Source organism: Aphelocoma coerulescens, chromosome 2 (assembly GCF_041296385.1).
Source record: "Aphelocoma coerulescens isolate FSJ_1873_10779 chromosome 2, UR_Acoe_1.0, whole genome shotgun sequence".
NCBI lineage: Eukaryota > Metazoa > Chordata > Aves > Passeriformes > Corvidae > Aphelocoma > Aphelocoma coerulescens.
Window position 1 is genome coordinate 157,208,731 of NC_091015.1, and position 17,556 is coordinate 157,226,286.

At 39.0% G+C, this 17,556-nt stretch overlaps 1 protein-coding gene across 1 annotated transcript in view; it reads left to right on the plus strand.

The window, feature by feature from the left end:
• The window catches only part of NSMCE2 (NSE2 (MMS21) homolog, SMC5-SMC6 complex SUMO ligase), a 133,001-nt gene extending 118,965 nt beyond the window's left edge, over positions 1 to 14,036 (plus strand). The window contains exons 5-7 of the mRNA XM_069005473.1: positions 9,907 to 9,992; positions 10,330 to 10,436; positions 13,621 to 14,036. Coding sequence (XP_068861574.1) covers positions 9,907 to 9,992; positions 10,330 to 10,436; positions 13,621 to 13,741 — 314 coding nt within the window. The 3' untranslated portion in view covers positions 13,742 to 14,036. The remainder of the gene's footprint in view (positions 1 to 9,906; positions 9,993 to 10,329; positions 10,437 to 13,620) is intronic.
• Positions 14,037 to 17,556: the final 3,520 nt, after the last annotated feature.

Here is a 17,556-nt window from a genome sequence, read left to right on the forward strand (position 1 = left end):
TCCCTTGTTCTGCTTGTCCTGCTCTGCTATTCTTGTTTCTGCTGCTGTGTGCATCTGTGCTGAGGCTGTTCAAGTCCTTTCTCTGTCCCAATTCACTCCCCTATTAAAGCTGATCTGGAGAAGAAAGTGTAGGCATGGAGAGACCTTGAGGGTTTAAAAGACTTTGCCTAGTCAGTTAAGCCCCTCACAGTCATCCCAGCACGTTTGCCACAAAGCACAGTCATTTCTAGATTGTTGTCTGCACCATGCAGAATGTCAAGGTGAAGTCAGAAGTGCATGTTTTTGATATAAATGACAGTGATAGAATGATAATAATTTTCTGATGCATGTGGCATTAAGGAAGATGCACTCTGCCAGTTACACTCCGGACAAATGAGAATCTGCAGAAAGGCATTTAAAATAAATATCAATCAGACTTAAAATTAATTACTAATTACCATCAGAAGCTACTAGGCAGTTATAATGCATGAGTACTTATAGCTCAGGGCTCTAACATTAGATTTTTTCTACTGACTGCCACTCAAGAAGCCTAATCCTACATCACAGGACAGGTTGAGAAAAATCATTGCTGTGCTGCTCCTAATCAATGACAACATTATGTTTGGCTGCACAAGCCCACCATGACATTGTGGATTTGGATTAGGAACATTTTTTTTCTTTCTTTTCGGGAACATTTACTGAGGATTATTACAATAAAGATCTGCTCAGTGTGCACAGCATAGTTCATGCAGAATGTCTTCATACACATACACGCATTATCTGCTTTAATCTAAATGAAAACCATGCAGTTTTATGATTGAGTAATGGCCGATCTGTAACTCCCTTTTAAAACCCCCCTAAACAACAACACAGTTTTATTTCTTATTTTGTTTTGATAAATTATTTTTTCTTTTTTTCATGTAGCTTAGCAAAGAAGTATTATTTTATAAATATTACACTAGAAAATTATCATGCGTTCTCTAGTGCAAGTGTTGGTGTTCTTAGAATAAACAGCCAGATATTGTGCAATTTCTAGAAGATACTATTGGTTTTTTTCCATTATGTATTTTTTGCTTTTAGTGTGGAACTGATGCATTCCCTAAGATTGTATTTGGAAATTGTTCGTAGCCTTAGTTACTCAGGGGTAAGACAGTGTGGTCTAATGGGAAAGACAGTGGTCTAACACATAATTGGTTCTGGATGTATTCCTGCCCTGTGCCTCAGTTCTCCACCAATGAAATGGTCACAGTAGTGTAATTGACCTCTTTCTATAGGGCTTTTTGTTCAAGAGAAGAAGGAATTGGGTGTTAGTACTTCTACAAATGATTTGTGGCTTTAGGACTGTGGGCTGGTAACCAAGGCAGGAGCAGAGCAGGAGATGCAGCCCCAAGCAAGTACCCAGCCAGTGTCTGAAGCAGTGACAGGCCATCCCAGAGGTACTCCAGGCAGTGCAAAGCTGCAGTATTCAGAATAACTGGAATGGTAAAGTTTATATGCAAAATACCGGGAAAAAAATTATTTCTATTAGAAAAGCTTGGGAGATGAACACAACTTCTCTTTTTATACATCCTAGTAATAAAGCTCGAAAGGTTATGTGGATATATATAGTGCTCCACTGCACATTGAATTATATTCACTTGGTGTTACATTTTAAAATGAAGTGAATTCATTTTGGAAGTAAGTAAGAATTTTAGAAAGCACTGTGAAGTATTGAAATGCATCACTAAGAAGAGAATTGCAAATGCTATCTTCATTAAGACTAATTTTAAAATAAAATATACTACCTAAAAAATTCTTTTAAGTGCTTCAGCATTTAGGGGGTGGAAAAAAGAGTATTTTGTTCCCACCATTTTGTTTTCACATTTTCTTATTTGTACTCATGTAGTCATTCAAGAGCAATATTATACATCAGTCTTCTCCTTCTAAAGAGAAGCACATGTGCCTTCCCACCTTCCCTTGGGTGAAGGCGGTAGTGGAGCTGTTTTTCTGTACTATAAACCTGCCCATTCTCAAAGGTGACAGAGTGCTCTTTCCTGTGCTTTCTCTGCAGTTTCAGAGCTGCTGAGTCAGTGTCATTATTGCCAATCAAAAATCAACAGGTTAGTGTTCAGGGATTACAGCTTTATCCCTCTCATTGTATAGCTCATAAATATTCCTACCTGTGCCCCAACACATGACAAACTCCATGTGTCTCTATTCACAACTCTCCTGGCACCAGGGCACATTATTCTGAGGTGTTTTTTAATGTTTTCAGAGACCTGTATAGAATAGGAAAACAGTGAAGTCTTTGTCAAAAAGTCTTGTGAAGAGACAGATTGAAATGGTAATCTGAATGATAATCTTCTAGGGGTATGATCATTTGGGGTAGCTGGGGGGCTTTCTGCTCACTGGTTCCACAGCAGCCTGTTGGATGGACTGCTAGGGACCACTGCTGCCTGGTGTGCTTGCCCCATCACTGCTCTTTTTGTTTTCTGTCCTTCTGTTACCCTGGAACAGTTCTGTTCAGGAGCATATTCTAGCAGAAGCTTGTTCCACCTGAAAATCCGTCACCAGTTCACCTTTTCAGAAGTGAATGTCTACAAGAATGCACAAGTGACATACTGAAATAGGCAAAGTGACTCCCAGCCACAGGGGTTACAAGAGACATGATGTTACCTTTTGTTCAGAGATGTCATAGACATGATTTCTGCTTGTAGAGAATATTTGGCATGGATTGTTCTGAGAAAATATGAGTTAAATTTACAGAATAGACCATCCAGGGACTGCTAGGGACTTGTGCATAAATGGATGGAGCTCCCCTCTGCTGTCAATACCAACAGCTGTCCTCTCACTACTCCAGCCCAGGATTAACAGTGCCTTCCTCAAGTCCAGTGTGGAAGTGGATTAGGCTAAACAGCCAAAAGGCACTCCTAGCAGAATAGGAGTGTCCACACACTGAGTTAGTGCCAAGTAGTTAATGCATTCTGTATTCACACCCTCGCTTATTTTGCAACAACTTCCCTGTGTAGGCAAGCCCTACACGTTCATGTCATTTGATGGTTAGCATTGCATCAGTGACATTCCAGATTCTGACCACAATGTTAGTAATGGAAAGTGGTTCATCTTCTTCTAATGAAATGGTAAGCTTTTTTTTTTCCTGGTTGCATCTTTTGCAACTTTTTCTTTCATGTCCCTGGAGTGAATTTCTTCATTTTTTAAATATGTGTGATACTCTTCTCATCTGTGATACATGAAATGATGCTCTCTCTCTAAGCATGGAAATTGCCTTTATACATTATACTGCATGAAGCAGTGATTGCTCTGCCTTTTTTCTTCTGAAGAGCAGGAAAAAGCCCAAGTAATAAAAATGTTCTTTACATATATTTGCAATTTAGTAGCTTGTGTCTGATATATTTTTTCCTCATAAGATATTCCAGTTTTCATCTTGCTTTGCTCATACTGTGGCATCCTTAATATTGGTGCTCCATTGTCACATGCCTGGCACACTTTTATGTAGACCTAGAGCTTCCTGGTCATTTAAGCAGTCTGTTTATAAGTTTGGTTTAATTCAGCAAGTCTTTGGTGCTTAACTTGCTTCCTAAGTTTACATGTCATCGTGGGTGATAGTAGTTAAGATGGAAGAATATGACCACCTTAGGTTTTCCAGAAATAGCAGTTCCTCTGAGCTTACTGATGAGCCTTCATGACATCTTTTTAGATAATCTTCATCTCCCCCAGCAGCTTCTTCAGATTGAGTCCAGGCAGCAGCAATGAGGAAACTGCAGTTTAAAATGTCGTCCAAGGTCCTTGAAGTGTGGATTTCTCACGTTTCTTTGCAATAACAGAGGGAGCAAGAAAGCTGCCTCTCTGCCTACCAAATTGTTTGAGTTGTGTGGTTTATAATCAAAGATATCCTTTCTATTCTAGAGACACAGCTCCCACTGCACAACAGTCTGAATTTCCCAGAATCTAAAGGCAAAGTTGATGTCTTCTCACATTGATAAGTGTGAGTTGAAGGTTTCGCAGGGCACCTCTGGAGTTTTTGTTGGTTTTTTTCCCCTAGGATCTGAAGTCACATTTTATTATTAATATATTAAACAGCAAATTTTATCTAGCTGCGTCTTTCAATCTCCTTCACTTACGTTTCTGTAAGAGTTGTCCAATAACATTTCCATCAAATCACAGTTTCTCTTAATTTTAAGTCCATTCTGGAAAACTGGCATCAAGCAGGTCTACCCAGTAGTGAAAGGGTAAAATGGGAACAGTACTTCCATTTAGAATAGTGTATTTTAAAAGACCTGTAGCTGAGTGGGACAAAATACTTTAAAAATACACAAGTGCTGTGAATTTGACGGCATTAAAGGAGTTTTTAGAGGGTTGCTGCCTGGTGCAAGACACTATCCTTTCCTTCCCCACTATTATGTAAAGGAACTAAAAATTTGCTAATTCATTCACCTAATTTGTATTTCACTCTCCAGGAAAATAAGAATGGCTTATATTTACAGGATTGTCATTTTATTTTTGATTGGCCAGCTGCATGTCCATGTACTTTTTACACAAGTATCTGTCAAACAGGGCACATACAAAGAACTTGGCAATAAATTACCAGCAAGTTGCTTGGCCTGGGCAGGAGCAAGTAAATTTGCAATTGCAATCTGGAGCAACGTGTTAGAGGCCACCTTCCTCAGATCAACTTTGTATTGCAACACCAGCAAGTAATCAAATTGTAATGTACTTCAATGCAAAGCCTAGTTTGACTTGGTTGGCAGATTAAACTATCGCATGCCTCTGGCAAAAAGCAGAAAGCCTTTGAACTGTTTGACTGCAGCTGTAGCTTGCACACCTTACTTTCCCTCTTAAAAATCAAATTAAACTGTAACCTGCAGCCTCTGTGGTAATTTTCAAGGAAAATTAAACTGTTGCTAATCTTTCTAGCAAAGATAACTGTCTCTAATCAAGCTGAAAGGTCCTGGCTGAAATTCCCCTCTCCAAGTTTAGATAAATTCATTGAAGGAAAACTCCTGGGCTTATTAAGCATGAAGGTATTAACTCTGACTCAGGAAGTCCTTGGTCACAAATTGCTAGACTGGGAGAGTTTGCCAGGAAGGTATTACTCTCTGCTTCCCCTCTTCTTTCACTTGTCCTACAGCATTTACTGCAGATCCATCCCTCAGGAAGGACATTGGACAGTTGTTTTGGTCTGCTTTCCTGGACTGAAGGCTATCCCAAATTCAGAGCAGTGATGGGCATGCTGACCCACTTTCAAGCATTACCCATGGTGGTCTCAGCAGTGTCAGGTCCTTTCTTTAGACTTGGCCCTGGCCCTTCCTCACCCCAAATGGCTCTGACTGTTAGAGCACAACTTTTGGATGTGATGATGTCCTTCACCTCCCCCTTTCATTATTTTCTGTGCCCTGCTGGCAGAAACACTTGGCATCCGACTTGCCCTCATAACATTCATGTTTTTCTTGGAGCTCTCAGAGATAGGATTTTTCCCAGCCTGGATGAGTTGCTGTTATTTCTATGGAGTCAGCAGTACAATAGACACTCTTGGGAGCCAAGACCTTGTCTGTCTGGTGGCTCATGCTTACAAAGACTCAATCCCACATGCTTAACGTTACCCTTTGATACCCAGGATTAGTGTCTGACTGTGGCAGGTGAGAAGGCAGAACAGCCCAGCACAAAAGGAAAGAAGTCAACTGAGTTTACATTGCAAGATGTACTCACTGAGAATCAGGTTAGAGAAACAGAAATTGGGGAGAGGGCATTGCTGACACTGGGAGCAGTGAGCAGACAGTGGTCTCTTGGTTGTAGAAATAACAATGGCAATGGAGAGGATCTTTCCTCTCCTGTTTTTTTTTAACATGTGTATTATCTATGCTTAGTATCATTTACAATTCAGCAGTTAATGTCTCTGCACTATGGTTTTCCTATTTTTAAAAGTTGGCCTAAAAGTTCTCAGTCTCTCTCAGCAGAGTAAGTAAAAACTGAGCTAAGGCATGTTAGTCACAATATTATCAAGAGATGAAAGTGATAGAGATATAAATTAATACCAGCTTTTAATTAAAATTGAATAAGTAAAAAAAAACAGTTGGCAGTTGCAAAATTCATTATGATATGTTACCAAAAATAGATATCTTTATAAGAATGCAGTTTCATTGCAACAGCTGTAAACATCATTGCTGGGATAGCCAGATAGAAAATGTGTTACTAATACTCATAACATGTTTCAGTTGGCTGGAATGGAAAACTAGAAACTGTTAAGGCACTTAAAATGTGATCTCTCAGACTACCAAAATAGATGTATGCACTTCTGTTACTTAAGACAACATCTCAATTTCGGGAACAATAACTTAATGTTTTCTGTGTCTGGCTTTAATTTGCGAGGAAAATTCAATTTTATAAAAATATAATCTAAACTTAGCTGAAATATGTATGATTCAGTGTTTTTATTTCTTTCTGTAGAATAGTCAGGCTTGCAATTTAGATCCTCCAAATTTTTATACATTTCATTTGGTAAAAAAATCCCTTTGACCTTAATGAAAACATCTTCCAATATGAGTCTACAGATAGATGTAGATCTACAGTTTAGAGCATCTTAGTGACCAGTTTAGGATGTATGTGTGTCTTGTGTAATCTCTGCAAAATTTACTGTTACTGAAAAAAGTTACTTTCTTTTCTTCTCCTGTAATGTAGAACATCAAGCAATAACAACAAATCTGTGGGTGGTTTATCTGATTTATGCTAATTTGCTATTGACATGCTTGAGGTATTACTTGCATCATCCCCGTCTTGCATATTTGTTTTAAAAAATATTAGCTGCTTATGAAAAGGAAATACTTTAAATAATGATTCATTTGGACAGTGATCACCTCTAGAAGCCAGGGCTCCACTATGATAGACTGTATACAAAATCGTTGCAAATGAAGTGCAAGCTGAAGTATTTAAGATAAGCTTGCAGCAAGAGGACAGTTTGAAACCAAGAAGATTAATATACCCCACCTACAAGGACTAGGTCTCAACTCAAGAAATTTCAACCTTTAAATGAGGCATCTGAATCACCTCCAAAGCCAGTATGGGAAAAAATTACCCCAGCCTGGGATTTAGCTCACATAATTTTGAGACCTGAGGCCTTCAGGGGCAGCTCAAGCACCAGTACCCAAGCTTGAGCTCATATTTTTGAACTTGGATGCTTCACCACAGTCTGCTAAATTTTTGTGTCTGTACCTAAGTAAGCATACACAGAAGTGATGAGGGAAGTGGTGACTCTTTAGTAAAGTCAGAAGGTGCTGCACAGGTGAATACTCTTCCAGAAAAAGCCACTTACATGCATAACTTAAGAGTGTTGGGCTTGAGAAGAAAAGTCACAGGCACAAGCCCCACATTTTAAAACTTCAGCTACCTTCCTTGTTACCTACATATTGATTTTTTTAAAAAATCATCTTTTGTAAGCAATTGCATGTCCTAGATCTTGCTATTACTGATTCTTTCTAATGTTATTGACTGATGTTATGCCCTGGTACACTGGAATTACATGCCAAGTTCATGGGTTGAAACAAAGTACAACACAGAAAAATTTGATGTTTTCCACAGGAAAGATTAGAGCTGCAGTATGTCAAAATTTGCAGATACATGAATTTAAGGACATTCTGAATCTCTTGTTCTTTATTGGCATTACTTACAGAAAAAAAAATCACTATGATATTTGAGTAAAACAGCCCATGTCAAAGCTGCCACCTACCAATAATTCCAATATTGCTTAGCCTTGCTGTCTTAGTGGGATTTCACCCATTGCTTTGTGTTTCAAAAGCTTAATTAAAAAAACCTTTTTCCCTCCAAAAGTTTTACTGTCTTCAACTACTGTGTGCTTATGATAGAATAAACCATATTTATGAGCAATCTAAGAATAATATGTGACAAGAGTTTTTTTCTGAAAACTGGTGACTAATGCAAGTGCATTTCTGGTGTCGATATCATTGCAGTTTTGGTATTTACAGTTAAATTGTGCCCACTTTTTCCTTCTGATTTGCAAGTGTTTGCCTTTGTTAAGTGGTCAGTATTTGATGAAGATATGTTAATATTCTTGGAGATCAAAGCCTTGAAATTATGATTGACATTGGACATTTGAGCTCCTTTTCCCCAGAATCCACACCCTGTTGATTGAATGAGACCTTAGTAGAAGACACAGAAATATTCTTGATGATTGCCTGAGTATTCCCGTGGTATTCACAGGAGTAGAATCATAAGATGGTTTGGGTTGGAAGGGACCTTACAGGTCATCTAGTTCCAACCCCAGTACCTGGGGTTAGAGCACCTGGGTCAGAAACATTCCTGAATGCTTGGAATATTGAAATGGAAAGAAGAGCAAGCTCTATTAAGAAGGAAGGAAAGATCTGGAAATAGGCCTGGCATACCAAGAGGTGCTGTGGTGGATCAGTGGCTGCAACATCAATGCCAAGAGTCCCCCAGCCAGAGCTGTGCTGGCTCACAGGGCAGCGAGCTCCGTCTAGGCTGGGTGTGAGAGGTTTTGGTTGCTCCACGGGTGATGTCTGCTGGTATCATCCGGAAGGTGATGGTATCACACAGGCACGCAGGACTGACCATAAGTTAGGAAACACTGGTCCTTAATAGATGTGGAAGACTGAATACCAGGGATGCAAAGATTGGCTGATAGTGTACAACAGCAGCACAGGGAACCAAGCTGAGATGTTGTAGAAGGCAAATCACGAATTCTAAACTCTCTGTGTTCACTTGTGTTTCTCACTCCTCCCTTGGAGTGCAGCTAGAGAGAAAAATGTTCTCTTTGCTTGGGACACCTTGAGGACTGCACCCCAGGGCCCTGCTGCAAAGGCATTGCAGAAGTACCCCAAAGGAATGGAAAGCTATGGCAGGTGTTAAGTTTGCTGTTATTACCAGATAAGATTAAAAGATTAACAAATGCATTCAACTAAAAGCCTAGATTTACAATAACAGAGCAAACCTAGAAAATAAAACAACATATATACATTTCATTATGGCTATACTTAGCTCCCTCTCTCTAGATAAATACATATATATCTATATATATATCTATATTTGTCTCTTCGTTAGCTGCTCCTATGTCTCAGCTTTCGACTCTGGCTAATTAATTTCTGCATGGAACACTAGTTGGTGTGCCCCTGGGAGCACAGAGTTGCTTATACCTTGCTTTCTTCTGGTAAAGGTGGAGGCCTGCACCTCCTCCAGCTCTAGGTAGATTTATTCTTGTTTATCTGCCCTTCATTCCCTGGCATTGGGCCATTGGGTGTTTTCTGGGAATTGTCAGTATTTCATTCTGCCCCTCCTCCTTAAGGTTGCTTCAATAGCATTTCTATTGTCCATAACACTTTTGGCTTTTGTTTTTCACTAATTATAGTCTTACCAAAATACAGCAACATCACTTTATAAATGATGCATTATGATAAACAGTACAAATTCCTTTTTAAGTGTATACAGTATGTACAGGCTATACAGCAAGCCCACTTACAACACTCAAACACAAACTGATATTGAGGGTAGGACTGCCAGATCTGCTCTACCTCATCCTTTCTTAGGTTTTGGGGACTCATCTGTGTGTTTCTGGGCTTTGGTGAAGTTGAATAGTAAATACCAAAGGTTATGCATATCTTCAGGCCAGACTGCTCTCCTTCCCAGCCTTTCTTTCGAGCATTGGCTGTTCATAGCCACACAAAAACACAAAGTGGTTACAATATAAAAATCCACATTTTCTACAAGACATTATCGTACAGTATTTTTTGCAGTCTTGTTCATGGACTGGTGCAGAAATGTGCTATGGCATTTTATATATCACTGTGAGATAGTCCTTGGCAAATGTTGGATTTTATTAGCTTATTTTAAGTATTGGCAATCTATGTTAAATATGAAATAATTTTTTTTTCTTTTTTTCCATTCTACTTTGTCATAAATTAGATCATGGTAATGATACCATTGAAGAAATTGATGAAGATATAGCTGTGACTCGGAGTCAGATGAACTTTATTTGTCCCATTACCCAGGTATGTATCACTGCTACAGTAACTAATAAGGAAATAGTTATTTCATATTCTTCATTGTTTTTTATTACAAATATGCAGTACCTGTTAAGCAACAATATATTTAACAACAAAATAGTATAAATTTTAAGCATTATCAGAGAAGAACAATGTTGCTTGGGAAAAAAACCCATGTAAGTAGGAATGCATCTTACCATGCAGGACCTCATGCTGTTAATTCCATACATGGAATGCCATGTATGAATGGCAAACACACTTCCCATTGTTTCACATAAAATCTCAGAAGAAGCATTTTCATGGGCATTATCCGTTCCTTTAAATCAATTCTTACTGAATACAGATGACAATGAAGAGGCCAGTGCGAAACAAAGTCTGTGGACATAGTTATGAAGAAGATGCCATTCTAGAAATGATCCAGACTCAAAAGCAGAAAAAGAAAAACGTCCGGTAAGTGAAAAAGAATGTGTGGAAAAGCTGTTTGCTTTGCTGTGTAAGTGGAATTTTACTCCACTTGTTCTAGGAAAGGTATTTGGATTGGCAAGGCTGCAGGAAGTAAAACCTCAGTGTCTGCCCAAGTCTCCTCATTAGTACTAGACACATGAAGGAGCTTTTCTTTTTAATGAAAACAATGTGTAAGGAAATATTCAGGAATTGTGTGGGTAAGTTACAGCTACTTGTAACTGCACAACAGAAGTAAGAAGATTTCATATAGCCATGACCAACAAAGAGAGACTTCAGTTTCCTAAAACCTAGTTGTTGATTTTGTTCCCACTGCTTATGTAGCAAGCCTTGAAGTTAATGAAAAAAAATTTCCTCCGTGCACCTTTTTTTGCAGTTATATTCCAATACAGCTAAGAAATATGAAAACAACTGAGTGTTAAAGTGAGAAATAATAAACTACAAAATTTTAGGTAGAACAGAATTTAAGAATGTGATCAGATAGTGCAGTTCAGTTTCTACTATGATGCAGTTAAATAATTCTTTCCTTATATCACCAAAGCAGTCTGTCACTTTTCCACATGGGACATATTTTTTTGAAAGAAAAGATGTAACAGTTGAATTTTTAAACCTCAAATTCTCCACAGTAAATTTGAAAATTAGAATGATTTAAAGAAAAATATAATAAAAAAAAAGACAAAAAAGAAAAGAGGCTTGAACACTAACGCTTTTTAGAGCAAGTTGAGAGGACATATAATTTCATCATTGATTTCACATTTGTTTTTACACCATTAATGCTAGAGCCTCATGTTCTGGGGCTGATGATTTCATGGAAACTTACCAGTTGTGGACTTCTTAATAAATGTGCAGTTTTCTCAGGAAGGTCTGTCAGGGACCAGCAACCTGATTTCCCTAAAGATAATGCCACAGGCAGCTTATTTCCTCCGTCTGTTGCTCTGGCATTTCTCTTAGGCTCTACACAGTCCTCCTTGGGGATTACAAAAGTGGAGCAGGAGGTTTTATTCCATGCTCCTTCCCTGCTACAGGAAAGCACTGCTATAAAACCAAGCATCAGCTGGGAAACCCAGCCACTACCTCAGTGTCAAGACAGTTTTAAGAACAAGATGGAAGTACCTTACTTGTGTTATGAAGTCTAGGGAAAAATGTGGAATGGGTGCAATATCCTGGGAATAACAACAAAACCAGCAACATGGATGGACAGAGACTTGGCTGGAAAAATGAACAGGAGTTGGGAAATAGCTCTCAAGTTGGAGGAAAGTGAGTGTTCTGGAGGATAGGGAGAGGCTAAAAAGCATGTGCTCAACAGCCCAAAACCATGACAAGAATACCTTCTCTGATATGGAACTGAACTAAATATTTCTTTGTGTTGTTAAATCCATCAGAAGAATGTCAATTTAGGAGAAATTGTTGTAGTGGATCAAAAGTTTCAGCACTGCTGAAAAACAAATAGAGTCACATGAATTTTATTTTACCTTTTAAGAAATGGAAGATTAGAGAAACTCTGGAGTTAAAAAAATCATATCAGCTGTACAACACATATAAGATAGCTTTAAATGCTATTATACCCAAATTGAAGTTATTTGTGCAGTCTGAACACTGGCAGTTCTTAATATTGAGCTTTTAGCTTGCAGCCTTACCATTTTTACAGCAGTTATTCCCGTGTGCTAGAAAAGCACACACACAGCAATGCCACATCTTCACTGTAATTAAATTAAGAAGGACTCCTTGGTTTTCTCTGCCCAGTCTGACCAACCTACTGTGATTTTAAACTTTCTCATGAAAATGCAGTTACTTTTGAAAACCCATCATCTGCTGTGGTGGTAAGACAGGCCAGCTGTTGCAAAAAGTTCCCCATTTGATTATCCCATTCTCAAGGCATTGCTGCTGGGCTGTGCTCCTGCCAGAGATATTCCTGTGGGAGCAGGTGTCCTGGCAGAGCAGGGCATGGCTATGGGATCCTAACCATCCTGAATCTGGAATCAGAGCTGTTGCTCACTCTGGAGACACAGAGTGGCTGTTTCCTCCAAGTCCTTCCCAGTTTGAATCCACAGGATCCCTTCAGCGCCCTGGGCAGTGCAGTGCCTGCCTGCCAGCCTGTCAGCTGACGTACACACAGCCCTGTGCTGATAGACTTGTCACACACTCCTTGAGGCAACTCTTACGTCTCTTGGTTTGCTCAGTATTTTCCACTGCCTGAAAGGACATACTAATGCTTACAGGAAATGTGGGAAGCTTTCTGAGCACTTGTTATTCATTAATCTGGCAAGCTCTTGCTGGATTAAGGTGATAAATGGGAAAACTGAGGCACAGAGCAATTAAATGACTGATCTATGACAAACACAGTAAGCTGTGGACAAATCTGGAGTAAAAGTTATGAGCACTGAGTGTAAATAAGTTCAGCACCTCAGAGAAAAGTTACTCCTAAGAGAGGAAAAATTCAGGAAAAGTGTTACTTCTGACTATAGGTACCATCTGTGCATGTTTGGGCCACTGCCAAAGGAAAATGACCTTTGGTCTCTGAATATCTTTCACCCCGCTGTCTTTATCTGGCTGTTTCAAGTAGTTTTAAGACATTTTGTATTTGATTATTATCTAGAGGCTGTTAATTTGACCCCATTTCTCCTTTCTGAGCTTTCATAGCTCATAAAAGGTCAGGTTGATTTTTACACCAACGAGATAGTCCACTGAATCACCAGTCAGTTGTTGCAAGACTTATTCCCTTTTATCTGTTTCCTTAGAAAATAATTTCCCCATTTATCTGCCAGTGAAGATTATACTTCTCCACTGCAGATTAGTAAGGGAAGAGGTATTTACCTGCAGTTTGTAGAGGACTGCAAAGAGAGAAAGCAACACAGAAAGGTGTCTGTGCAGTGCTGATATCATTGCTGATGCAGGCAGCTTGTGTGCATGAAGCAAGAGAGTGATCTATAGGTGAGAGGCTCCATCTCTCACTGTGCTCCTGCTTTCCTTCCTTCAGCTGATGATTCCCACCAGTTGAGATAGATTTATTTTTTCCCACACAAAGCTAGTGAACAGGACAAGAGGTAACAAGGAACTGACAGAGAGAGTGAATCCCAGGTAAAAAAATTAGCTAGCAGATGTTATGCAAAATCCTGTATCTGACAAATACAGTTCTTCCAATTTAATGAAGTCTCTCTTTTCTTTTTAACAGATGCCCTAAAATGGGCTGTAGCCATGTTGATGTAAAAGGATCAGATCTTGTGCTAGATGAAGCACTTAAAAGAATGATTGACAGTCAGAACAAACAAAGCTGGTCAACACTGGACACGTGAGCTGGATATGCTACTGCCACAAAGAAAATTTGTTATTAGAGGTCTTGTGAGATAAGTTGCTGATTCTACATAGGTTGTGTAACTGATTGTTATTTGTTAAGTGTTTCATTTATAGGTAAATCATCGTTAAATGTTTCATTTATAAGCAAAGTTGTAGGTCTCTACTGTAATTGAAAGCATTTTTTGAACTCAGGAATATAAGGAATTCCAGTTTAACTTGTTTGGGTTTTTTCTACCTTTCTGAATTTCTAAAAGCTTGCATTAGGTAAATAAAGCATGTTTTGCAACATTTAAACTTGTCAGTGTTCTAGTTTCTTCAGCATATTAGAGATGCAGATTCTGCCAGCATGTAATGGTGAATGTGTTGCTCTATATTGCAGATAGTTCTGTTACTGTCTCTGTAACTACTGGGACTACTTGGAGTAGGGCACTGTGACCAAGGATTTTCAGTGCTTGGGACTATGCCCATGTTTTAACACAAACCTCAAAGATGAATTTTCAGAAAGTGTTGTACACTTATACCTTGTTTGTGGACACAGAAAACAACCACTCAGCTTTGAGGATCTTGGCCTTGTTCTTACAATTTTTGAACTCTCTGCCCTAACCTAGGCTTTTCTTTTGAAATTCAGAAGCATTTGATTCAGGCTTTTTGCATTTGGGAGTCCCAGAAGGCTTTACCTTAATATTGTAGGCTGGAAGACTACAGTTATTTACAGAGGTATTCCAATAACTAAATTGTAAATAGTACAAATATATTGTAACCATATGCCTTGGATTGAAAAGCAGTTAATCTCATTTTATATAAGATTCAGGCATCTATGCTTTTGGGCACAGATCCAGAAAAGAACTTAAACTTTGTGACACTATTTATTGCCTCAACTGATCTGAACACATCTAGCAGATAAGGCACTATATACATGAGTTAGAAATAGCCATAGGTAAAAGGAGCTGCCTTGGCAGTCAGGTGGCAATTATCTCTTGGCATATGTAAGCAGAAAATACAGGTTTCTTTGAGCTTTGGAATCCTTAGTGGGCTAGATGGTATTTTCCTATGTAATTTTTCTGAATTTACAATCTGACATTTCATATAAAATATAGCTGAGGTACCCATATGCTAAGGTTTTCACTCTGGGTTACTGTTTGCTAACAGCTCTCCTTTCACAAGCCATTATTAACTAGAATTGCACTTAAGAGTACAAACCACTTCAAGCTGAAAATAGTTATTTTGTAATTGAAGAATATTAATCTGTTGATTTCATAGCTGAAAACGAGAACTGAACCATTATTACTTGCACTGGGCTTTTGTGTTCAAAACACTTAATGGGTAATTTTCATTATGAGGTCTAACCCCCGAGGTCCATCTTTTCACAACTCAGCAGTGAGCGTGGGTGCTTCTGCCATGGAAGCCCAGCTGAAATAGCTGAAAGAGACTGGGAGTGGTTGAGCAGTATGTACTTGTTTGTATTTTTATGTGTAAAATCAGATCCTTTTTAAGACACCTCAGGTCTCAAACCTATAGTTTTTAAGGTGGGTCACCAATTTTCAGTTGAATACCACAAAGGAGGATGTTAACAGTAATATAAAAAAAAAAAGGGGGGGGGGGGAATGTCCTTTTTGTTTTAAGTTTGTGGTTAAATTTACTCTCAGACCATTTCTAAGCAGAACAATCAGAAACAGAAACTTCCATTGGTTAAAACAAGCTCTGCAGTTTCTGGCAGAGGTGCATTAACATTGTCCTCTTGGATCTAATTCAATCCCTAGTGATAACCAGCCTCCCAAGTTTTCAGATGCAAAGATTTACATACATTTTCCATGGCCACAAGTGTTGCACATCAAATTTGGTTTGTGTAGGTGTCTGGGTTGCTTGAATGTGCCTTCCAATAACACATAACATTATAAATGGTAAATTATACCCAGATTAATTCCTGCCAACAAACTGGTGGCAGCAGGTTTGGTTTGCTACCTGTGGCATTTGTACCAGTACAGCCTTGGATTGCTGCAGTTCCTGATATGGCTCATTGCCCTCATGTTCCAGTGAGTAATGCTGTGAGGGAGATTGCTGTCTTGGTTACACCTTGTCCTACGTGAAAAAGAGAGGCTTGACCCATCATAGTGCTGCACTCAGCCTGTGTTAGCTAATCCAGAGGTAATAAGGTGAACTGCCTGCTTAAGATGATGCAGCTGGGAGAAAAAAAACCCAAACAAATCTGAAGCAACACTTTAAATGAAAAGAACAAATAGTCGAACAGTCACTTATTGCCACTCTAAGAGGAAAGGTATTTTTGGATGTTCATATTCCTGCTTCAAAATACCTTCTCTCCTTTGCTAGCTTGAGCCAAGTGGTGTCAGTGAATCAGAGAACCTGAACAGCAAGTGAAGTGCAGCCTGAGTTCTGAAATCCTTCTTGCTTTCACCTGAAAGAAATGGACTGATTTTTGGCAGCACTCACCTGCCTAGCTTTAATAACAATCACATCTGAGGTGAAGAGGCATGTGTATTTAAATAGAGGTAGATTTCTTTCTTTTACCAGTAGAGATTACTCTTCTCAAATATGGCCATCTTACCCAGAAAAAGACAGACACTCATTCACTTGTGACAGGGTTGCTGGTGAGAGTACTTGAGTCCCATTAGAATCAGTGATGCATCACATTGATTCAAATGCTAGAATGAACTGCCTGTGTTTACTGAAATCAATGAAGTTCTCACCAAAACATTTGGCATTTCTGAATTTAAACTATAACATAGCATCCAAAGAATCCTAGTATGATGAAGGATTTTTTTTTCCTTTGAACCTGGAACTTGAGCCATCCTGTTGAATTTTTCATGGCTGGTTCTCTCTTATTGGTTCTTACAAGTAATTTTCCTCCTTAAATTGGAATATTCCAGGGTTGGCCATCAGTATCCATTGCAGCTGGCACTTAACTAGGTGGAAGGACAGACCAACCTTGGCAACTGGGGAAGGCTTCTGTGCCTGTCAGCTCACCTGGTGCAAGTTAAAAACCACTACTGATTCACTGGGGTGGCTGCAGTTAATGGCAGCTCTTTGCTCTTTCACTTGCGAAGTTTGGGGTTTGTTAAGCAGTTGTGACCTCTCTGTTCCCATGCACCCCATGTTCCCCCTAAACTCCGCTCTGGAGAGAAGTAGCTTGAAAGAGTTAAAGAATAAAAATAAGTGCCTGTGATGAATAAGCTGTATGATCTGCATGATTCACAGAAGTGGAAACTCAACAGCAGTTAAACCTTCAAATCTTAATCTGCTTTGGCTATAAGATATCATATGTAAACAGGCATATGTTAACAGTTCACAGGGTAATTTGTGTCTCATTGCCTGACGTCAGAAATTTTGCAATGATATTTAAAAAAAGAAATTCAGAGGTCAGGTGTTTTTATTTTCTTTTTCTGTAAGGTGCACTTTACAAATGCAGCAAACCTCAGTGTAGCTGAGAAGGATGCCACTGGAAACTGGTGAGAATCTGTCTCTGCTGGAGAAGTTTGACATAGTATTTTGAGTGATTAAAGAAATGTCTAGGCAAATACTGAATTAAAGAAAAGGCAAGAGAGAACCACATACAACAGCTTTCAGTGGTACCCTGAGGCATGAGCCATTGACACAGCTTGCTCTCTCACTTGAACAGATTCTTCCTGTGAATTCTCCATTTTACAACTAGAGACTCTGAAATTTTCAAATCAGTGAAGCCATGACGAATAAATATAAAAACTAATCAGGCAGGCATCTCATGGAAGATTTAGCACACTTGTGCTAAAAGGAGTGCACATTCCTCAGAATCAGGACATATTTATCATTACTGCTCTGG